Source organism: Scylla paramamosain, chromosome 14, assembly GCF_035594125.1.
Source record: "Scylla paramamosain isolate STU-SP2022 chromosome 14, ASM3559412v1, whole genome shotgun sequence".
Taxonomy (NCBI): Eukaryota; Metazoa; Arthropoda; class Malacostraca; order Decapoda; family Portunidae; genus Scylla; species Scylla paramamosain.
This window is the reverse complement of record NC_087164.1, coordinates 24,587,423-24,612,184: the sequence shown is the minus strand read 5'-3', so window position 1 is coordinate 24,612,184 and position 24,762 is coordinate 24,587,423. Positions and strand designations below refer to the sequence as shown.

The 24,762-nt window shown below is 41.1% G+C and overlaps 1 protein-coding gene and 1 long non-coding RNA gene across 4 annotated transcripts in view; one reads left to right on the top strand and one right to left on the bottom strand.

The window, feature by feature from the left end:
- Positions 1-1,029: 1,029 nt before the first annotated feature.
- Positions 1,030-24,762, bottom strand: part of LOC135107051 (uncharacterized) — a 64,196-nt gene continuing 40,463 nt past the window's right edge. For both annotated transcript variants that reach the window (XM_064016641.1, XM_064016640.1), the window contains exon 3: positions 1,030-4,836. In XM_064016641.1, coding sequence (XP_063872711.1) covers positions 4,671-4,836 — 166 coding nt within the window. In that variant the 3' untranslated portion in view covers positions 1,030-4,670. The remainder of the gene's footprint in view (positions 4,837-24,762) is intronic.
- LOC135107052 (uncharacterized) overlaps positions 9,873-24,762 on the top strand; it is an 81,212-nt gene continuing 66,322 nt past the window's right edge. Inside the window, exons 1-2 of one of the 2 annotated variants that reach the window (XR_010271563.1) lie at positions 9,873-9,946; positions 17,589-17,644. This is a non-coding gene — a long non-coding RNA (uncharacterized LOC135107052). The remainder of the gene's footprint in view (positions 9,947-17,588; positions 17,645-24,762) is intronic. The other variant, XR_010271562.1, reaches the window with a different exon arrangement.

Below are 24,762 nucleotides of genomic sequence, written 5' to 3'. Positions count from 1 at the left end.
CTCTTCTTCTTTTTCTTCTTCTTCTTCTTCCTCCTCCTCCTCCTTTACTTTTTTTCTTCCTCCTTCTCCTCCTTCTCCTCGTTTTCTGCACCATCATCCTCACCACCACCACCTCCACTACCATTAGCATCATGATAAACCTGTTTCTTGCGTGAGACAGAAAGGAAGCGATAGCTAACAAGTAGAGGTGGTGCGAGCTTGTAATGTAAGAATGGTATATGCCAATGCTAGTAAGGTGACAACAGTTGCTGATGCTTAATGGTGGCTAGACGGCAGTAACCCAGTATCGTAATCTAGTATTAGCGGCTGTCAGACTAGGCACGCTGAAGTAGTGGCACCTCTAGCCGGCCCCACATGAATGAAGTCAGAGTGAATTAGTCACGAGCTACAATCTTCCGTAATTGGTTTCTGAGGTACTGTCATGGTCGTTAGTGGATGAACTTGTTGTGTCACTTCCATTGTTTCACGTTTCCTCTCAGTCTTTATGCAATATTTTTGTTTTCGAAAGATTGTCAGCGGATAAGACTAAAGATTGAGAGAAAGACAAAACCCAGTGACGCGTGGATGCGACAGGGTATTGAACTTTTGATAGTGACTTCCTGGAAACGCATCAGAAACACAAGAACATTGAATATGCAAGGTTCACACAACATTCACACAATACTATAAATACCATGTCGTCTCCTTCCATGGCAAGGTTGACGTCATGCTCAGTGCTTCTCACCAGTCATTACACAAGCTCCTCCATGATCTGCAGAAAGCTAATCAGCCATACTCCCTTGGCCCACATCGCAGTTTGGGACACAGGAGAGTCAGAAAGAAACTGTAAGATCATCATGCTCGTTGTCTTCCATTAAAGGAAAGGACACACACACACACACACACACACACACACACACACACACACACACACACACACACACACACACACACACACACACACACACACACACACACACACACACACAGACACACACACACACACACACAAACACATGTGCATATGTTAATTATAATTGAGATGTAACATTTTAGCTCTGAGATACAGGGAAAAATGAGAAACTGCTTTGCCGCCGGAAACAATTTTATTGTTATGAGAATGCCGCGGGCGAGGGTCACTCCAGCCAGCCGTCGGGTCCCACGGTGTGAGACTTCCGAAAGGCTTTTGCGACACGTGGCGCTCTGCTCACCGGAACGAAGTGTACTACATACATGTTGCCGCGAAGGCTCTGCCCATCGCGGCGGGCTCCTTGCAGCGCATATGACTGCTGCGCGGCAACACTACTTTGCTTGTAGCCTCGAGTATCCTACAGTTTAAAAGATTATGCCCAGTGGTAATGCTCATAATTCGATACACAGATCACAAAGGGAACTCAGAAAGCGATTGCCACTGTCCTCTTTCTGAACACACACACACACACACACACACACACACACACACACACACACACACACACGTAAATAAATAAGTTAAAAGACTTAAGAAAAAATACCCGAAATTAATTAATACATAGTTGTTCGAAAGTCATCCCACGAATACAGTGCATTAGTTGTCAGGACATTACAGGGTTTAGTATATAAATGCGGTGAGAAGATCTGTTCTGTCCAGGCTGATGAAGGATGAGGTGTGAGAGGAATGCAGATAGGAATGAACACACTCAGAAAGGGAGGAGTGGGATGAGAGTTGCAGAAAACAAGCAGGAACGCTATCAGGGAGGATAACAGACACACTCAGAAGGTATTGTGTAGTGTGTTCTCGTGCAATACGTTATGATATTTTCATTTTGCTTTGGAGTATTTTTGTTATTGGTAGATAATTATGTGTAAGGGAAAATATGCTAAATTAGATCACGCTACATGCTTAATGATCTTTGTGGTAGTGCCAGCTGTCAGAGTATCAAGAAGAAGGAGATGATATTGATGTGAGTTATATTTGGTTCTTGCCATTTCTTGACTTTATCACATAACCACTGCGATCTAAGTGATCCATTTACCTGGATGTCAGGCTAACGCCTCCTGGTATATTGACGTCACGTCTGGATTCTTAAGGAATCTAAATATCTGAGCGTTTTGGCTGCCACATCCAGCAACGAAGATTTAACTTCGTCTGTGACGTTCGTCGTAACATTGTTAACTATAAAATCGAAACATAACAGTGCCTGACATGTATGAATGTGGTCAGCCACCCTGATAAAATCCTGGAAAGGCTCAACAATACATACGAAAAAAATATAACTGAATTGATACGTTTAAAATATGACTGTAATGCGTAAAAAAAACTATTTCTAAACAATAACAATATAGATATGTGACAAATATATGTAAAGTATGGGAATTCAATTACTAAGACTGGCCATAAACTGTTACGATATACCGGGCGATGAGAACGAGGAATGTGAAAAAAGAAATGAAATGTCTATTTAACGAGTTATGGGCAATGGATGGAAGCACTCAGAGAAAATTAATTGTCCCTAAATGATTGTTAAGAACCTTGATGCTTCTTAGCAAAATTCCCCACATTATTGACCTGAATGAAATTCTCATCTTTCCAGCTTCTCCAGACGAGGGAAGTAATTAATGCCTGAAATCTGAAACATAATTTGAAACTAGAATCGATGTCAGGGTGACCACGTCTAGGGAGCGTGTGGCGCGTGCAGGACGCCGCGGGGGAAGCTTCTGCTGAAAGGCTTGGAGTTCGAGGATTACGTCACATGATGGAAAAATAATGCCCCTGACCATAGATACATTAAGTAGACTGAAATTTTATAAGATGGTTTTTGCTGAAGACGCTCAAAATACACACACACACACACACACACACACACACACACACACACACACACACACACACATTTAGATTCACTACAAAATATCTACACTAATTTCTACGAAAATGGCAAGACATCGTTTGGTACTCGTTCGCTGCCTCAATATAAGAGTCACCAGGAGTCACCTTATTCCTGAAACTTCGCAGGCGCCCGCTACCTACACGCACTAAGCCGCCTGAGATTCCTCCGTGATACAAAAAGATTGTATTATTTGAGGAGTGGATGCTTTATGTATACGTATTAGTATGTTCTGTGTTGAATGGCTTCAATTAATGATTTCGTACTGTCTCAAATTTACTGAGAGAAAAAATAAATAAATAAAAGCTGGAATATTCTCGTAACTTTTTGTCTAGCCCTGTGTAACAAACTGTGTAAATATCTATCGTAGTTTCGTTCGCGTCATGAATGGTATCCAACTATCTAATGCTTCTGAGAGATTACTTTAAACTGCTTCTATATCTCTGTTGTGCGACCCCCATTGAAGTTATGATAGTGACAAACGTTTAAGTATTAGTTGAGATTCTCTGTCCTGCCTGAAGAAAGTCTTTCAGTCTTTTCTTTCGTCAGCATTCATTCAGAATTAAGATGTATGGGTTAGCACCAACTTACGGGACGCACTGGGTTATGCAGGGTCACCCCAGTTAGGGTCCTGCAGGCCTCGTAATCCCGATCTCCTCCAAGAAATTCTTTTCTAATATTAGTGCAAATAAATCCATTGAAAATGCTAAATAAACTCTACATGCAAACTATAAGTTACACACACACACACACACACACACACACACACACACACACACACACACACACACGCACACACACACTTCAGTAACTAACACATCATACATAACAAGGAATGCGAAGGGACAGGAGTTCAGATAATTTGCATATGTAAACGCCTGACAAAGCTGCATATATACAGACAAAATTAGTGCCAGGAAAAGCGTGGGTCAGCAAGATGATAAAGATAAGTGAGGTAAGCTGGTGAGGTAAGCTGATACCCTCTCGAAGAGGTAGAACACATACATAATACAGTAGTTTTTTGGGGGGCAGAGGCGCCTCACAAATATACCATTGACTTGGGTGTTACAAATTTCAAATTGCAATCACAAACCATTGAGAAAAATGCTGTAATTTTACTGTATGTTGTGGATGTGTACCAAAGGGATATATATTACTTCATTCATCTTTGGCTTCCTATTCTGCAAAAATTTTGTAATGACTAAGAAGTAATACAAAATAATAACCGTGACCATCAGCGGGTATTGGTTGGAAATCGTTGTTTTGATGCGGAGCGGGTCACACACTGGTGGGCGAGTCACGGTCTTGATGATGTCGACGCCTCGCCTGCCGCCCTTTTCAGATTAAGGGACTCAACTCAGCTGTATCACAAGTGCTAAGCTCATCTGCCGAAGTTGTTTTCAGAAAGATAATCAGGTTGTAGCCAAAGATTAGTATTAGTTCATATCAGCTTATGCCTATTTTTGGTTTCTGTCAGTTGTCTCTGAAAAAAAAATATATATGTTCACCCTAATATGTAGTGTCTGTCAGGTGCCGCAGCAGTTCATAGTCCGTGTCTCGGCACCGTCACTTAATTAACGCCGTCACTCCTCCACTGAGCTAAAGACGCCGGCACCGTTTACAAAACGAAAGAAATGCTAACCAAGCCGTTATGTGGCTTCATGAAAGTGGGTCGACGTCGATAATATTCACACTCTTCAATGCGATAATGAAGCTGACTCAGTGCAAGTATAGAGTCACTGGTCACAAGATGGGCACTGTGAATCTCTTGAGAGGCGGTGCTCCATCCGTCGTCCCTCGATACCCTGTAGTCCTGCTTGAGAATTATATATAATCGTCCTCGAACCAGTACTCGTACATGTAGAGTAGTAGATCGAGGGGCTGGACTAGACACGGAAACTCGTACTGACAGTCTTTCTCTCCCTCGTCGCCGTAGCGGGCGGCCCTCTGGTAATCGGTGAGCTCCGCCTCGGGCACGTCGGGGATGGACCTGCGAAAGAATTTGGGTTAGTGACTCGAGCACATCCACAGACTCCGAGAGTAACACACAGAAACACACTTACTGAAGCGTGGGTGACACATACTTTTGTTACAAAGTTTTTGTTGTTTTCAAGTTTTTAGACGTATTTGAGGAGGAATGAGGGAAAGAGAGGAGAATAATTGAATTTCCTAATGATAATAAAATGAAACGACTTGAATTCCTAAAGTGATCTTTATATCTGAGAGTCTTTAACATCAAAGGAAGCATCAGGGTATCTATAACCATTCAATAATAAATCATAGATGTAAGTAGTACACCTTCATTATCTATTATAGAACGAATACTCACAAAATTCATTCCTCAGAAAGACAAACAAAACACGTCCAGAAATGAGTATGGGAAGATTTTTAAAGATAAAATTCAAGGGTTATGTAATTCACTTGTTTGGTTGTATTACTTCACTGACGATGAAGTTTTCGTGAGAGTATTATTCAAACATAATGCTAAAAAACAACTCATCCACAGAGCTGTTAATGAAATCCAGATTCCCAGAGTGTCGAAGAATGTTTGTCACACTCTTTAATGTCGACACTTAGTTCATGTCAAAGTACAGGAAACTATTGTCATTTTTTCCCTGACTCTTGAACACGTAGCCACCTCTTGTTTCTTTGAGCCTTGAGAGAAGTACGAGTAGAAGATTTTGTAATTAATCGCGCTAAATAACTGATTATTAAACGTGTGTCTTCAAAACAGTACAGAAGAGGAAAACACGCGTAACAATCTTTCAGACCAGGAAAGATAAACGAATGTCTAGTCAGCACGTAACACAGATGCTAGTCAGGCGTGCGGCTCGTATATGGAGGGTATAGTATTGTCTGTCTCGAATACAGCTTGTTTGATTACCGCTTGTGATGCCGGTGCAGTTGTCCTAGATGTGATATGCGTGCTAGGAAACCTGTTGTGTTATCAAACTTACACACTCCCCCACAGACACACACACACACACACACACGCACAGACCAAGCACTAGATGTCTTATGTCGAGGTAGGAATAATCCTCTTCCTTGGGTGGTGTATGTGGCTTGAATGCTGCGCTAGGGCTGGCGGCGTGACCTGTGAGCTGAATGTCATCAGGTAAGGGAGGAGGGTTGTCTGTAATCGCAGGAGAATGATGCAAGGGAGGGCACAGGAGAAGCGGTGCTGGGCTGTGCGAGGGTAACTGACCGAGAGAGAGAGAGAGAGAGAGAGAGAGAGAGAGAGAGAGAGAGAGAGAGAGAGACTAACGTGCACACACACACCCACCCACCCACACACACACACATACACACACACACACACAAGGGCAATCCACTGTTAGCGAAACATTCTGGGCCTCAGTGGGGTAGCCACGGGACACAATGGACTAGACATTACCAAGGCCTCCTGTCGCCCAGCTGGAGTCGACATAAAAGAAAGGATGGCTGGTGATGAGGCACTTGAAGACCTGTTCCAGCTTCTCGGGCGGGATACTCTGTGTATTTTTGCCTCTAAATTTTTGTCAGCATATTTTAACGCCCCATCCACGTTCACGGGGGTCGCTTTCTCTTGTGTCATCATTTCCGACTCCCATGTCTTGTCAACGCGTCCCACTGGTTACCTATTCATCCCTCTCCACGCCTGGTCAATCTTTCGCCCCACGCCTCTGTGTGACTCCATTCTTATTTCTCCGTGTCTCTCCACTCCATCTCTCCATGTCCCTCAGCTCTTTGAAATCCTTTGCATCAATGTGTCCTCCTGGATCTCCTCCTTCATCCTCCCACAATAATATCTACTCGCCCGTGTTACCTCATCTTAACCTCCTCTCTGCTTCATCCACCCCCTCCCGCACACCCCGCACAGTGTCTAGTCCTACGCGCCGCGCCGCCACTCAAGTTTTTAGGTGACGCTCTGAAAGCTTTGCACTTTTTATAACATCCATAAAAGCGGTTTACGATGCGACACAATGGGAGGAGAAACAGTGAGATAAAATATGAAAGATGCGCTGAAGATCAGGTGTTTTCTTGCCTAGAATCACTCTGGCCACTTAATTCATAAATAAAAACTAACAGTTGTGAAAGGAAACGATTGTGTTATCAATATATCATTCCTTCCCATGATGTTTTTTTTTTTTTTCGTCATCGTTAATTTGTATTCTATTTCCATCTCGCTAAGTACGTAGTTATTCTAGTAATGGGGATGCCACTCCTTTACTTGGTGTTTGGGGAGACAGTATGGTGCGCAGTAACAAGATTATTATAAAAGATATTAGCTGTAACTGTCATATTGTTCTTGCCTCCAGTGTGTGTGTGTGTGTACGTTAGTCTCTCTCTCTCTCTCTCTCTCTCTCTCTCTCTCTCTCTCTCTCTCTCTCTCTCTCTCTCTCTCTCTCAGTGTTAGGTATGACACATCCATCACCACTCATCATGGCGACACGGAAGCGCTGTAAGGGTATTATTTTCTTCTAATTCCTGTCAAGATTTTAGCAAGAGAAGAAATAAAAAGCTGAGGAAGGAGGAAAATTAGAATGGGACGACCTCAGAAAGCGGAACTATTTCCATAAAAAGAAACATCGGCTTTTGTCCAGGAAATAAAATCATTATACCTTCGAAACATGACTACACATGTTTCAGCTTTTACTCTCGAGCGGTGATACCACGAGGCTAGACTGCATGAGCTGGTAAAGTGATATGCTCTTTTTTTTTTTTTTTTTTGCTTCTTGTCGGAATATCTCAAACGGTGTTTCTTGGATTTTTTTTACGTGAATACTCGGGATCATAACTAATCTTAAAACTAAACGTTGCATGGTTTTCCTTTAATTTTTTTTTTCTTTTTTCCCGCCCAATTCTCTTTACAAATTCGTGGAGTGACTTCTCTACTGGCCATGAAATATTTAAAGTAAACCTTTTTTGAGGCATGTTTCAGGTGATGTAAGGAACATATGACGTCTGCTGGGATCCGGGTATATCCTTTATATCGGCAAGCGACAAGGGGATCTTTAGTGATAGAAGTTTTATACGTGATAGCGCTGCAGCTGGTTATCATATAAGGTATGACGGCAGTGATAAGTATGGGGACCGCGCGTTTTGGGAGCCAAGTGGTCATCAGACACACGGGTTCGAATCCTGGCTACGGTCCGAGGGTAGGAAGGGCATCCACGCGGGGTAACTGTTCCCAAATGCCAAATCCAAAGTCCTCCGTCAGGAGGCACCGTCTCAGCCCTGACAGACTAGGGAAACTAGACGAAAAGTCGAAAGAATAAGGCAGTGATAAGTGTGCCACTCATTGCTCCAATCCACGCACGCTCTTGGTGTCCACATCCGTTCATGCTTACACACTTTTCTCGATTTAGCAATGGTACGTACAGGCGCACTCTAGGTCTTGAGGGCTGGACATGATGCTTGGAGGAATATAAACATGAAAACTTTCCTCTTGTTTAACGGCATTTTTTGGGGTACTGTATGTGTGTGCGTGGGTGTTTTAGATTATTTGATGACTATGATGACTATGTATTAGGCCTACAGCACTGAATTAGATAACAGCAGTTCGTGATAAGAAATAATGGGGCGGTGTGAATTGGGTGACGGCCATTGTGGATGAAAGGACCGAACAACAATCTGACAAATGGCAAATCAGCGACCGTGTGTCGAGGGCAAAGCCACCCGCTGTGTTTTGCCAACCAAGAGGGGGGAAGCCCTGCGCTGCGTTGTGTAATGAATGTTGAGTGAAGTGTTCTTGATTACCACTGTGACGAGCATAACTAAATAAAGCTGCTAAGTAATGGCTGAAAGACTTGTACTAATTTTCCCGTCATAGAGAGAGAGAGAGAGAGAGAGAGAGAGAGAGAGAGAGAGAGAGAGAGAGAGAGAGAGAGAGAGAGAGAGAGAGAGAGAGCATGTAAATATTTAACTCTAGTGACATGGGCATAACAATGAATGATAATTTCCTCAATTTTGATAAACTGAGGCAGACTGGCGTATCAACACGTGCACAGGAGAGATGTTTATATATCTTATACATCTAGGGCTATTTTATTTGTGTTGCATATTGAATTCCATAAAAAAATTAACTATTTATGGTCTATAACATGAGCAGTTTTAGTTATATTTTTAGTTTGGTACATATAAGTAACAATGTATCTTTTCAGGGACGTGATATTATTTAGTTAGAAAGAAATGGCAATATATATGATATACTCCGTATAGGATTCCCTCTTGTACAATTAAGTTTCTTATTTTGCTATTATGATCTTTTTTTTCATTATTGTTCATAGTAATCGATCTTCTTTGATAGATTTTCAAAACACTTGTTCTTATATTTACTGTCCTGCCCAAACGGCTGAGTTGAGCAGACTATATTGATTCCATCTTTAGGTACCATAAGACATATTTTTCCCCGTTTATAGCACAGAACAACACTTAATAAGCCTAATCGCAGAAAGTGGAAAGCAGAAGGATAGATAATGTTAATGTCTAATGTTAGGCTTGGTGTGGACTGAAGAATTGCAAAATGTCTATAAATTTTAAAGAAAAAAAAAAAAAAGGAATAAATAAAGGTCTTCAGATAAATGATTATGTGATAATGTTAGCTATGCTTGTGGAGAGAAACTTTTTGTCAACAATTTATCCATATAGTTCATCACTATTTTATTTCACGTATTTTTCATACTTAATTCTATAGGTTCTATTATTTGTCTTCTTAATTTGTGTTTCAAGAGAAACTTCATATCGATAATTTGCAATGTATTGCTAGTATTATACATCTAAATTAACTTGTTTTTCACAATTAATTTTATACGTTAATTGTTTGCTTTTTTGATTTATTAAGTACGTTAATTGTGGTTTCACTTTGAAGAGGGAAACATTATATCTACAATTTGCAATGTACTCCAGCATTACTTAATTTCTTTTCATAGTTAATTTTATACGTTTTATTATTTACCTTCTTAATTTGTGAGGTACAATATAATTTACTTCAGAATATTTGAATTTATGAGGTCAAAATGGAACCAACGCATCTGCTCATTAGGATGAAAGCAGAACGTCGGCGAGGGAGGCTGCAAGTGATTATGTGCCTTTGCCCTGTTTATTTTACTGCCACGGAGGTGAGAACTGCATTATTTGCGTTCCCAGTTGTTGCTTTTTACAGTCTTAAGATGGAAAACGCAGCATCTACAAGCGTCACTGATAGAGAAGGGCTGCGCTGCCGCGGGTGAGCTTTGCCGCGCTGCTCACTCGTTTTTTCAATAATAATAATAATAATAATAATAATAATAATAATAATAATAATAATATTATTATTATTATTATTACTATTATTATTATTATTATTATTATTATTATTATTATTATTGTTATTATCATTATATAGATTTATCATCTATTACAATTTATTACTATCATTATATTCTATATCATTATATGTGTGTAACACTAATTTTTCTTTTAGTAACAATAGTGTAGTATAGTATAGTATAATATAGTATATTAGCAAAAAAAAGTATTTTGCTTTAGAATTATATATATATATATATATATATATATATATATATATATATATATATATATATATATATATATATATATATATATATATATATATATATATATATATATATATATATATATATATATATATATATATATATATATATATATATATGAGGGACACCGACCAAGGCCAAAAAAGAAAAAAAAAAAGGCCCACTGAGATTGCCGGTCCCCGAAAAGGGTCCAAAGCGGTAGTCAAAAATTGAAAGTTAAGTGTCTTTAAACCTCCCTCTTGAAGGAACTCATGTCATAGGGAGGTGGAAATACAGAAGCAGGCAGGGAGTTTGCAGTTGAAAGAGTTTGACTAGGCATGGTGCAAGCACAGAGGCACAGTTTCGGAGAACAATGGGAGGGACTCCATCAGGTTCGTAAGCTTTCTGAGGTTTAGGGCGTGGGCATGGGAAACATCATTGCGAAGGATTTTCATAGGTAGCATGAAGTAGTCAGAGGGTGGAAGAGAGGGAGGAACAAACCCTGAATTATACAAGGTAGAGATTTTACCAAAGGTTTGAGTGAAGAGTTCAGCTTTAGAAGTAGATGAGATGGCAGTGGTGCCATCAGGTTGAAATAAAGGAGGGAAAGATGAAGAGGCTAAGTTATTGGAGATGTTTTTGGCTAGGTGCCAGATATTACAAGGGGAGTTAGATCGTGAAAGATTTTGACACTCTTTTAATGAAGAACACACACTTTAGGTCTTGCTGATATAGATTAGTCCTGTTGGACAAAGTCAGTGTTAACTTGTGCTTTACAGGAATTTAATGGGTCAGACTTAACTATTTTTACATTTTTAATGTATATGTACATATATTGACCCTAATTATCAATATAATATAAAACTAAATTTTGCGTGCGTCCTTTACCTGTTTAGTGTGTTCTATACAGAGTATATGCGATTGTGTGTTATATCTCGCTATAGACTACATTTTCTTAACTTTTACATTATATATTACTGATTTCGTTAGGTTGAATAATTAGAGTTATAAAATGAGGAACAATACTGTGTGTTAAGCAGGAAACATTTTCAGATTTTGAAACCTTTAAAAAAAAAATCTATTGATTTGCAGCATCTCTTAATAATGTATTAAGAACAGACTCAGACTTCTAAGTAAAACACTCTATGACAATAATTTTGGTGCTTCCTGCTGGCTCAGTCGCGCTGTTTCCGCGCAACTCTCTCTATGAGGAGGGATGGACGACACTGCTAGACGTACGATAATTTTTATTTTCCCCTTCGTCTCTCTCTCTCTCTCTCTCTCTCTCTCTCTCCCCCTCCCTCCTCACTATAAACCGTATCAGGGCAGTGAGATAGTTTATAGTGAGAATCTATTGTTCATTCTCAACATTTTTATCTTCTACTCCTTAAAAGATTCGCTAGAGATTTGCCTTCCTTTATTCAAGGTCACTTGAGAGAGAGAGAAAGAGAAAGAGAGAAAGTAAGTGCACTATCACCATGGTAACGCACCGTTGTGAAAGTGCACTTCTCTCTCTCTCTCTCTCTCTCTCTCTCTCTCTCTCTCTCTCTCTCTCTCTCTCTCTCTCTCTCTCTGAGCAATAGATAAGCAATAATTGTACCTTAATAACATAGCTTCCTATAATAACTTGTCACAAAACATAAGGATATTGACATGAACAATACCGTACGACAGTTTGGGCTGGCTGGGGTGGCACGTGTTGATACAGAAAACTTAGGTGCTCCCCGCAATGAAGTTTTTTTTATTGTCATTTATTGGAACTTTCATGTGTGTAACACTAATATTTCTTTTAGTAACAATAGTGTAGTATAGTATAGTATAGTATAGTATATTAGCAAAAATAAGTATTTTGTTTTAGAATTAATGATCATTATCAACAGCTGCCTCTTCAGACATCTGATATTTGCCAAGAGTGATGACGATAGTATGGTTGATGAGGTACACACAGACATGATTAATTGACGTTAGCTACACGCACGATAGAGATACGATCACATCATTGTTATTTCTAAGGGGGATATTACAGAGCAGAATACACTGTTAACTCCATTTTATAGGGGTTGGCACTTGGCTCCTTGTCGCACGCAGCTACTCATATATATATATATATATATATATATATATATATATATATATATATATATATATATATATATATATATATATATACACACACACACACACACACACACACACACACACACACACACACAGTACAGTTCATGGTGAGTGTGTGTGTGTGTGTGTGTATGTGTGAAGGCTAGCTAAATCATAGTGGTTGATAATGGGGATAATTATGATGTCTAATTAGTAAGTATTAATATGCTACAGTACTGAATATTAAGGGTGAAACAAAACATTTATACTAAAGTAACAAAAACAAAACACGAAAGACAGTTTGGATATATGAGGTGAATGAAGATGTAGTGGTGAGCACACAAGTTGAGTGCACGGCTGAGCTGCTTGGCCGATATGCGACTGAAACACTTCACGTAGGTACTCATTTCGAGTTGAGAATATATTTGATGAACCTGACTCGTATTTTTTTTTTTTTTTTCAGTTATTGTGCATGGCTGGGTAGTGGCAAGTTAAAGAAATAATGCATTCAAAGTACATACCAGTACAAGAGAAAATACGTTGTTGTTGTGCTCTCTTTTCCTTCATATAAATCAACAATATTATGGGAAAAAATAAGGAAGTGTGCCCTCTTCCTTCCACATGACCGCATTATACGCAGGAAAAAAGGCAACGTTATATCTGTCTTCATTCAAATCAGTTTCTGGTGGCGCTCATAAAAAGAACGATGCCCTCCAGAGGCCTGGTTTACGTGCCGAGACTTGAAACGAAGGAGAAGGGCTCCGAGCAAGGCCGAGGCTGGGAATGGTTGGTCAGGAGTGCGTGCGCAGATGCAGGCTTTGACCGTGTTCTCAATATTTTCTTTGTATGAAGGAATTTTATTGTTTTCGTCATTATCGCTAATACATTGCAAGGATTTAAGATTATCGGAAATGCAATGAGCAGAACGCGTGAGCTGCTGCAGTGTTGCGAGCAAGCAGGAAGAAAGGTGACAGGATGGTCTGTACTTAAGCTGATAACTATCTTTCCCCCTGAGCTATACTGACTTTTAAAGCCTTCCTCCTCACTCTCCCGCTCTCCTACCTGTCATCACTCTCGCCATAACTATACCATCACTTAGCCTACTGATTTATTTTTCCTCATTCAGATGTAGCATGAAATCTTTCGCTATTTCTTATCATCACACAGGCCATCACACAGAACAGGTTGACCTTTTCTTCTGGCCTTGAGCAACAAATCACGGCCGTTCATGCCTCTCCACCAGACAACAGCTCGCCCTTGTCAGACCCCAGACGTCAGAGGATTAATGGTCATGCACCTCGTACTACCAGACCACACCCACTCTGTAACGGGCCCTCTCACCCATACTTCCCATCCACTTCGTTCTGTTCGTTCAGCGCCAGCACGCGAAAGTAAACGTTCTGTATTTCTTTTACCTGTGTACACGTGTGGATTTCTCCTTCACCTTCATGTAGTTGTGTGGGATTTATCTGATAACTGTTTTACTTATTTATTTGTTTATTTTGTTTATTTTTCCTGATTTGCGGTAATAGTAATGGATCGTCTTTCTATGTCTCTGTTCTCGGCTTTGTTTTTTTTTTCGTCTCTAGTATCTGTCAGTGTTTGTCAGTCTGTCTCTGTCTACTTGTCTTTGTCTCAATTTATCTGCCTCTCTCTCTCTCTCTCTCTCTCTCTCTCTCTCTCTCTCTCTCTCTCTCTCTCTCTCTCTCTCTCTCTCTCTCTCTCTCATTATACTTTCCCTCATGGCTAGGAGAAAGAGAAGTGAACACTTTAACAACACAACATTTTGGATGTGTACGAGTTTGCAATACGACTTGATTAAAAATTTAAGTGAGACGAGCGCAGCCGGCAACACCTTCCTAACTCCCCCCTCTCCCCCGCCCCATCTTCCACCATCCGGATCTCGCCATACAGGGTCGGCATCTTGGCGTGTCTCCACTCGCCGGGCCGCGAGCAGGAAGCTCCAGTTAAGCACCGTCTCGTCTGAGCACTGTTACGCTTCTTCTCACAGATCACAGAAGGAGGGAAAAAAATAAAATAACAATAAAATAAATTGTTCTACCGCAAACAAGCATCAAATGTGACTTGATGAAGGAAAATGCCTGAGGAGAACACAGGGCGGTAATCTCTCATGCAAATGGTAACAAGAGCATTTTACGAGTTTCTTCCCTCGGCGTCTGCTTCTCATTGCGACTTCTGATATAGGTTAAACCAATTAGTTGCTGGCGCAGCTGATGGAGTTACGCCTGAAGGGAGTGCGAGTGAGGCTGGTGGTGGAGGGTGGGGAGAGGGAGGGGGAGGAACCTGCGAGGGGAGTGAGGGATAGGACGGGATAGGCTGGATGGTGGGTTGTTATGTGCTGCGTGCCTGACTGCTAGAACCACACCAAAATTGTGTTTTGCTAATATTAGCTTGGGTTCCTTGAGCTTCATGGTTGCAGGCGCTTGTTCTGTTGTCTCATTGCTTCCTCCTCTCAGGAAGTGCCAGCGAAACGTGAGGCTGCTACGTGATGTTCCTTCGTCACTGCTAAGGTCCTTCCCCGCGTCTTTTTTTCCTTGTTTCCTCCTCGACGAACACATGATGACTTTTTATTGTGACTTCCTGTTAATCATAATTATTGCAGAGAGCCTTTGGTGAATGTGATTTTTTTTATTTGCACCTTTATAGGAAGACCATGAAAAAAAAAAGAGAGAGAGAGAGAGAGAGAGAGAGAGAGAGAGAGAGAGAGAGAGAGAGAGAGAGAGAGAGAGAGAGAGAGAGAGAGTTTATGTATGTGAATGTATGAGTAGCAGCACCACATCTTCTGGTTGGCATCCCTTCCAAATAGCACCACCATCTCCCATGACGGCAGCTGAGGCAGGTGCAAAATAAAAATGGCACTTTAGAATTTATCGTAAAACCCATCCCATCACCACGCCAGGACGCGCTCTGTCTGGGCCGCCACGGCTGCACTGGCGTCTGGCCTCCCTCGCTTATTCCCATCCATCATCATCAAGCGGCAGCCCCTCAAATGACAGGACTGGAGTGACTGTTATGGAACGAAACAACAGTCCTTTCTCCTCTCTGACTTTTGGGTCTGCTGAAGCAGTGGCTGTCAGTGTCCTGCCGGCTGCTTCCCTCATCTTGCCATCCTCGGCCGGATTCAGGCTTCACGGACGCTCTGACCCTCTTTCTTCCTCGCCAGAATGAGGCGTAATTTCACCGTCTGTCTACAGACCACGAATATCCGTTTAAAAATTGCCTTATAGTCTTCTATTTTTTTGTCGTTTGTGGGGAAAAAAGTTTCTTCTGAGAGTTTAGTTTTTCTCATTGGTGCTTCTATTCTCTCCACGCTCAAAGGTTAACAACAGCTTGACACCGGACGCTAATACTGCAATAGTTGCAAGAAAAGCTTATCTGTTGACACTGTAATAACAACTGTAATGTCTGAACGAAGGAATAATTTTTTTAATAGGAAAGACTGCGTTCACACATTGCCATTTCTGTTGGAATAATTACAACAATAGCATCGTGAAACTCATTCAGAATCTCATCACACTTGTTTTCTGCCAGGTGACCCGCTTGTATTGTGTAATAACGAAAAAACATATGCCACATTTACGTATATCTCACAAGTTAATGCTTACATTTTGTAAATAATTCCAGAGTTGATTAGAAAACTAGCTGGTGGGGACACTGTATATAGAGATAATCTTAAAACATATCATGGCAGCCCTGTGCTGCGGGACCTGAACTTTGGAACAATGAACAGGTCTGGGACGCCTCAGTTTGTTCGGCGTGAGTGGGTTAAGTACACACAAGCAGCTTTATACAGACATGGTAAGGGAGGTGGCCCACCCCTCTCAGTACGTGACGAGGCAGACCACGCTTTTCCCTCTCTCCTTGAATTTGTTTTCTGTCAGGAGTGGTACCCTTGCCCTCATGTGGCCCTACTTAACATTATTAGTGGCAGTGGACCGTAAAATTGTCTTCGTTGACGTACATATATAAAGAAAACCCCGAATACAAAAATAGGCATCATCAGCGGTTTCAAGTTTTCTAATACAGACATAATATTTCAGAAGATTATTTACTGTTTTGTTATCTTGTTATTACAAAGACATAAAAAATACGGTAAATAGCCAGTCTGTGTGAGAGTAAGAAGTGGGAAAAGTTAAGCGCAAACACACACACACACACACACACACACACACATACATTACTGTTTCCGTTCACCGTCAAAACCAGAACGAAACCAGACTAAATTAATGGTGTTTGGAAATTACAATAAAGGATTTGCTATAGTCCTTTTATATCACATTCTCTCTTTCTCTCTCTCTCTCTCTCTCTCTCTCTCTCTCTCTCTCTCTCTCCTCCTCCTCTCTCTCTCTCTCTCTCTCTCTCTCTCTCTCTCTCTCTCTCTCTCTCTCTCTCTCTCTCTATATATATATTATATATATATATATATATATATATATATATACAGATATATATATATATGTATATATATATATATATATATATATATATATAATATATATATATATATATATATATATATATATATATATATATTATATATATAGAGAGAGAGAGAGAGAGACGAGAGAGAGAGAGAGAGAGAGAGAGAGAGAGAGAGAGCTGTTTCTCTGTCCATCTAGATCTAGAACATCGTTGGTCAGACACAACGGAAAAAAAAAATCTCTCTGGCCTAGCGGAAACGTGCGAAAATCCATTTTTTATCCGTTTATAGTTAAAGCGAAACAGCCTCTGGCTTTGTCTGCTAAGGAAGAAGCATTGTATTAATCAAATTTTTAGGTAATCTTGAAAATTTTTATTCTAAAACTGTAATATGTGTTATGTTAAGCTGTGTGTGTCTTAGAGAAAAGTTCCTGTGCCATAGATGGACGTGAGTAGTGGAATGTTGGTCATGGTCGCATTTTTCCACTTCACTGCTGAAGAAAACGGTTACATCATTCCATGTAGCAAAACACACACACACACACACACACACACACACACACACACACACGAAAAAGTAATGCAAGGAATCTATACAGAGTTGTACAGTTTTTTTCGCTCGACCAGATTTATCATCTCACTGTAGTTTTATTTATTTAATTAATTAATTAATTATTTTTTTTTTCAGGACATGGCGGCGTCTTGAAACACCCACCTGTGGGGACCCATTGGCTTAAGATCCCAGTAAGTACTAAATTTTGTTCTTTTCCTTTAGTTATCTGTTGACTCTTCAGTTGCGGTGCACATTCTACAAACAGCTCACGCAGCTCACTGCTGCAGAGATTCTAGACTCGGTGTGTCCCAGATCTCACTGGCTCATGTTAGTGGTTACCGGCTCCTGCAGGCACCAGACAGGTGGCGGTTCGCTAGTTGAAAACATCCTTGTTTGTGACCGCACTTGAGTGATATGGTTCTTACAGTAACTGAGTTGTTGGCATTTTGTTGTTGTATTTGAAGCAAGTCGTCACTCTTGTAATGGACTTGCTTTGTGTATGCATGAAGTTTAAAGATGTAAATACTTTTGCTGATACCTTGTCCACATTATCATGTTGTAGCTCCTTGAAACTTATCTGACCGCTTGTTCCTGTCGGTTACCTCTCTGCTTCTCGAACAATAACGCTGTGCACCGGTCTTTCTGTTCCGGAGATTCGTGCAGCAAAAAGAAAAATTAATATTATTCAGAACTTTTAATTGTGAACCAGATGGAAATAGATGCAGACCTTATTTAGTATTATATTCAACATATCTTGACAGATAATATTTAATTAAGGGAACAAAATAATATCTAAATGTCAAGAGCAGCAGGGAGCTGGGTGTGGATTGTCAAATAGATTGTGGCTAAGCGTTGCCTTGGACAGAAGAAAAAAAAGAAAAAAATTATATGGTAAGTCACTCTGATCAGGTAAATTTACTGTTTTGCCTCGTTCCTGCGGCGATGGTCAGGCGAGCTGTCAAGAACCCACTTATTAGAAGGTTTTGCTTCTCCCCCTGCCTCGGGCCTGCCGCGTGCCAATAGGAATGCGCTTAGTGCATTGTTTTGTCATTGCTGCTGCACATCGTATTGGAATGTGAACAGCCACTACAAAGAAGTGTGTGATGAAATAAATGAACGTCCTTATATTAAGTCTCGGGGCTGAAGAATTAAACATTAGCAATGAGAAGTGGGAGCGAGGCTGTCCCTGTCTTTGTCTTGTCGTAAGGTGTCAGCCCGTGGCCAGACATAACCTGTATTATAGTAGACAGTGAGTTGGTACGCAGGTAAAACTGACGTAGGATTAGTGCCCTAGAGGGTAACTGTGGGGCTCTAGCGTGACGAACACTGATACACGATTGAACTGCGAAATCTTGGGAGGATTGGGAAACTGGCTTTAAGAATTTTATTTTTACAGCAGCTGAAATATCTGATGATCCTGGAAGAGATGTGACTCTCTTTTCTGATTTCATTACATTTGTGTAAAGATGATCCAATGCTCACACACACACACACACACACACACACACACACACACACACACACACACACACACACACACACACACACACACACACACACACACACACACACACACACACACACACACCACACACACACACTCTCTCTCTCTCTCTCTCTCTCTCCTCTCTCTCTCTCTCTCTCTCTCTCTCTCTCTCTCTCTCTCTTTCTTACTCATCCTAATGCCCTCATTAACCTTGCATCTCACTTCTGGTCATCTCGCACCGTGGGGTCCTGATAGGAGTTAACGCCCAGCGGCCGTAGAAAGAGAGAGAGAGAGAGAGAGAGAGAGAGAGAGAGAGAGAGGAAGAGAGAGAGAGAGAGAGAGAGAGAGAGAGAGAGAGAGAGAGAGAGAGAGAGAGAGAGAGAGAGAGAGAGAGAGACTAGTAATTTTGCAGGTTTGCATCGTAAAAGAAATATGAAGAAAATATCCTTTCATGATTTTTAGTCGCATGATTTCCTGATCGCGGTTCCGTAATGGCAGCAACATCAGTCTGTAATGACGCAGGTAGCCCACTCTGGTATTTTCCTCCAAGTCGGCTGGGTTACACGTCCACGCGGTCACGAGAGGCCGGTGAGACTTGAGGCTGACTGGTTTCGTAATGTCAATTTTCACAGCACGATAACATGATACTTTTTGTTCACTTCAATACGCTGGAAAATCTAATGCAATAGTTTTTATTTTTTTTTCCTCTGTCATGCAGTATTTCGTGTTTCGTTGCAGTGTGTGATTTTTTTTTTCTGAGGATTTCCCTGAGATTTCTTTGCATTATAGTCCTCACTGAACTCTGAGCTGTATTCTGAAACACTTCTGCGCCGCACCTCCCCTACTTTCAAAAGGCTATACTTGAAGGTAAACTGGTTTTTAAAAGAGTGGTTTTATTGTTCTAGTGACAGATTAACAAGAATTCTATATTTTTAACAGGAGAAACACTCTTGGGAACCCGGCTAATCGTCTCTGCGGCCTTTGAAAATTGTCATGGTGAGAGAGCAAAGTGTTTCTGAATACTGGGCTCTGTATTAGAAGTATGTATGCGGGTGAACGAAGCGTGTACATATCCTTCCAACTCACTTGTTATTCCGTGGAGGAGGGGAGGTCAGATAGTGAACTCAGTGCTTGGAGTTGAGAGATGTCGGAAGCACAGAGGAAGTGAGCAGTGGTAGGCTGAAGAATGTAGGAACTGCGGGTGGTTGCTTTGTAGAGAACGTTGGTTTGGCCAGTACATTGTGTCTTGATGTACAGTAATTAGAAGGATTAGAATTTTGGGGCGAACTGCTGAGGTAACGGTTGGGGAGGTACGGCAAGGGTTAAGAGGAAGACAGCAGGACTGGAAGGTAGGATTTAAGAGCAAGGAGTTATGAGATTGTAGGGGATAGGAGATGAGAGGTGGGAGTTAAGAATAAGGTCCAGGGCGTTGGGTATTAAGAGTTAAGTTATGAGTTAGAAGACTGGAGGTAGAATGCAGAAGGCGGTCAAAGGAGTGATCGACCAACGGAATGTAGCTCAGAGTCATGCGAGTGAGGCAAGATTGTATAGTGAAATGATCAAGGACAGAGGGAAGGAACCTTAAGCTGTGAAGTGTGGTGCTTAATACATGTTAGGAAGGAAGGGGAAAGGGTTAAAATGCAGCTGAAAAAATAGTGAAGAGTTCCTATCAGCACTGCAAATTATACCCATGATGGAGCGATCAGATAGGGATTTGCCATTCTTATCAGCTAACCTGTAATCTGCCCACCTTCAGTTTTGTCCAACTCTTCCTCTACTCTACCTCTGTTAAAGCTGATTTAGCGCTCTTTCTCTCTCTCTCTCTCTCTCTCTCTCTCTCTCTCTCTCTCTCTCTCTCTCTCTCTCTCTCTCTCTCTCTCTCTCTCTCTCTCTCTCTCTCTGTGTGTGTGTGTGTGTGTGTGTGTGTGTGTGTGTGTGTGTGTGTGTGTGTGTGTGTGATGTGAAAAGCGTAAATAAGACCTTTATTCCAGTATCGGGGTTCGAAGGCGGGAGAGGGGAAGAGGGGACGAGGAAAAGGAATTACGTAAGAGGGTGTGGTCGAGAGAGAGAGAGAGAGAGAGAGAGAGAGAGAGGAGAGAGAGAGAGAGAGAGAGAGAGAGAGAGAGAGAGAGAGGAGAGAGAGCCTACTTTCGAAAACGGGTGGGTGAGTAGGTAGGAAGAGGAATGTTGAGGGGAAGGGGGAGCAGAGGTGAGCAGAGAGCAGACAGTATCTCCGACCCACCTTTACAGACCTACGAGACACGATTCTCCAGTTTCACGTCTGGCTGAGGTCATTGGCGTGTGTAAGGGAGGAGAGGCTATAGGGAAGGCTGTGTGCATCCTGTTCGGATTGGTGGTAGGAGTGTGAATATTCTAGTGTTTTATATAGGCTTAAATGACTGGTGTGTATTGTAGCGACAGGTCTTGTGTTGATTGGCTGAAATGTGACCACGGTTTGTGTTGTAAGGATGATCAACAGGATGAGAGAAGGAACATGGACTATTTCTTAGAGTACCGACTGGTGTGTATTGTAGCGGCAGGCCTTGTGTTCATTGGCTTAAATAGAATGAGGATAAACAAGTGTATGTGGGCCAGAATGGTGCTCTTTCTCAAGTTAGGCGAGGGCGAGAGAGGGAAGAGGGACTAGGTATGATGTCTGGTGTAAAAAGTTGGTATATAGATGTTTGTTTGCCTTGTTTTGGGTCATGCTAAGTGTGATGTGGAGTGGAAGAGTTTGAAAAGGCCAAGAGCGTGGATGGGAGGCTGTGTGTGACGTGGAGTGGTGTGTGTGTGTGTGTGTGTGTGTGTGTGTGTGTGTGTGTGTGTGTGTATGTGTGTGTGTATGTCGGGTGAGGCTGGGAGAGGGGTAGGGAAGGAAAGGCGTGATGCGACCTGGAGTAAGTAAGCCCTGAGGGAGGGAAGTAAAGGTCGGTCAGGGTGCGGACCGTGGAGAGGTAGAGAGCCTGGTACATGGGGTATACGAGATTAATGTGGCAAGAAACAGAGCGGTGGTGTGGGTGTGGTTGGGCGTGTTAGGGGGTATTCCTGAGAACCGGACACACCCTCCACAAAAAGTATTGGAGAATGTGTGTATGGGCGGTCAGGCAATTCTGGAACGCTGGAATGCTTTGCCAACTATGCCAGTTTTACAGCATAACATAAGGGTCGGTTGCTGAACTTTTTTCTTAATCCCACGGCAGTACAATAAAGATCGCGAAATACGTTTTTTTTTCTTCCTCAGATGAAAATAAATGATGATATATTGTCAGTGCGGGAATGTACCTCATCATAATAATCTCTGTTTCGAAAACTCAGCGTGGAAGTAGCGCTGGTAAACACTCGTTTCTCTGAAGTGTAAAGATCAAATAACCTAGTTTTATTAACGTAAAGGATATTACTTACTGAAAGTTAAACAATGTAATTTCAGTTTCTATGTATGGAGAGATGTTCAGTAAAGCAGCGTAAAGGAAATGAGAAAATCATGGAACTGGCTGCGTAAGGCTGTGGGGAGCAATTAAATAGTCTTACTCCTCAACAGTATCTACCTTGTTTGTAGAGAAATAAGCCTCACTTGTCCAGTGGTGTAGAGAATAGTGGTAAATTGGTGTTCCTCAACAGTTCCACCTTGTATTTGTGTGTATGTATTTGTATGTATGTAACTATGTATGTATGCACATGTTATATTATGGATGTCTTTATCTTTTCAGATGACTACTCATTATGATATGCACATGTTTCGTCTCTTATCTTCACAGTAGTTAAGAGGCTCAGCAATAGTAATGAGACCTTTAAATCATAATAAGTAAGACGAAGCATTCATTAGAGCATAAAAACAAAGGAAGCTGCAAGAAGCCAGCACACATACATTCTCTTTTTACTAATATCATTAAAAAAAAAAAATGAAGTCTGAACCCGTTACTTCTAGCCTGTCCATGGCACACCTACCTTGCTAATTTGCAGGTCATAGTTATGCTCATGTGTGATCGAATTTTGGCCGCAGAATGATTCGTTCGTCGTGGTTTTCCTTGTTTAATATTTGATAAAAGTATAACTTAAAATAATTAACACTTACGGCACTCATAACTTAAAATAATCAGTCATTTGGGGTGGCTAAGTCTTGGACATTTTCCTTACCTTACAGGAAACACGTGGCAGTGCCGTCCACCTGACCAGGACTTTCTCATATGACGTGCTTCCATTAAACAGATTTTTCCTGATTTTTTTTCTTTATATTAGCAGATAGAGTGACTTTTTCCCTACTGAATACTCTTAAAAAAAAAAAAAAACTCTTATGGGCTGGCAAGAATGTTGTAATGTAAGTATATATAACATGTGTGAAATCAAAGCATTAGTCATGGATTTTTTTTCGTGTAATTCCGGATGCTGACTCAACGTGCATGCAGTTCTATAACTTCTCACAGATGTTTCAAGAGCGAATATTGAAACGGTAGGCTGATCATGTAAGACTCCAACGTGTCAGATCAAAATGAGCAATAGTGCGTAATGTTTAATATTAAAACACGTTATTTTACGCCTAACATAAAATGATGTATGAGTAAGATAGATATTGTGAGTGACTGCCAAGTGAATATTTCGTCACAGTGTAAGTGGCCGTAATTATATTCCTCTGGGACATACTGCCTAAAGAAAAACATCCAAACATATAACGAAGGGTAGGAAGTTAGGAGGAGAAAAGTACTTATGGTTAGATAGCTTACCGTTTCCTTTACTTCTGAACAAAATTGAAGTTTTTAACGAAGACTTCTTACCGCGAAAGGTAAAGATATATGTGACTTGTAGTATATTGTGCTCTGTTTTCCATATATTGACTACAAAGAAGACTAAAAATGGAGACGCGAGAGTGTCGTCTGCTCCAAGGCTGAAGAAAAGATTACAACTAACCACAAAATTATGTATCCTATCACTAAAGAGCAGTCCTAGGGAGTTCTTTTTTTGTGTGTGTGATTTTAGCATTACCTTCTCCAGCTCCATCCCTCCAGAAAAAAAAAAAAGGAAAAGATAAAAAAGAAAAGAAAATGGCGATATCAAAAGATCTTAGATTTAACGTTCGTTTATGATAAGAATATGAATATGAAAGATGGTTTGAGAGGTAAAAATTTGATAGGTTCGTATGATAAACTATCTATTATAATGGTGGCAAAGAACAGCTAGCAAGGATGTGTGTTGTGGCAGCTTCACACGCGTGCAGTGACCAAAGATCTTTACTTGCGTACGCATAGTGCCCTTGAACCAATAGGTGGCTTTCGTTCTGTGCCGGGAGCAAGAGAGAGAGAGAGAGAGAGAGAGAGAGAGAGAGAGAGAGAGAGAGAGAGAGAGAGAGAGAGAGAGAGAGAGAGAACACGCTGCTAGAATTATTATCACCCGTTAACCCTGAAAAGTATGATAATGAATAACGGTGATCAGTGGTGAGATGCATAGGTTAAAACGCTTCTGTTACTCCTTTTCCTGTTCATATGGAATACACACATGAAGATACGGACACTCCTTACAGCAGACCACCTCTGCGACCTACATCCCATACAGTTATCGTAAAGAACGAGGTCACTTCCCTGCCACGTACTTCACCTGCCCCCACCACACGCCTGTAACAGTTCAGGTGCGTCCCTTACAACGCAGAGCGGAAGGGAGGAATCCGTGAGTTAATATGATACTGCTGAACACTACCTGACCTTCCTAGTCGCTAGCCTTTGACTCGTCTCACCATTGTCATCCCTACGACCACTTTTCATCCTTCCATCATCTACCACCGATCGCCTCCCAATTTTACTTCTATTTATGGTACTTTCCCTTTGTTAGATGCTA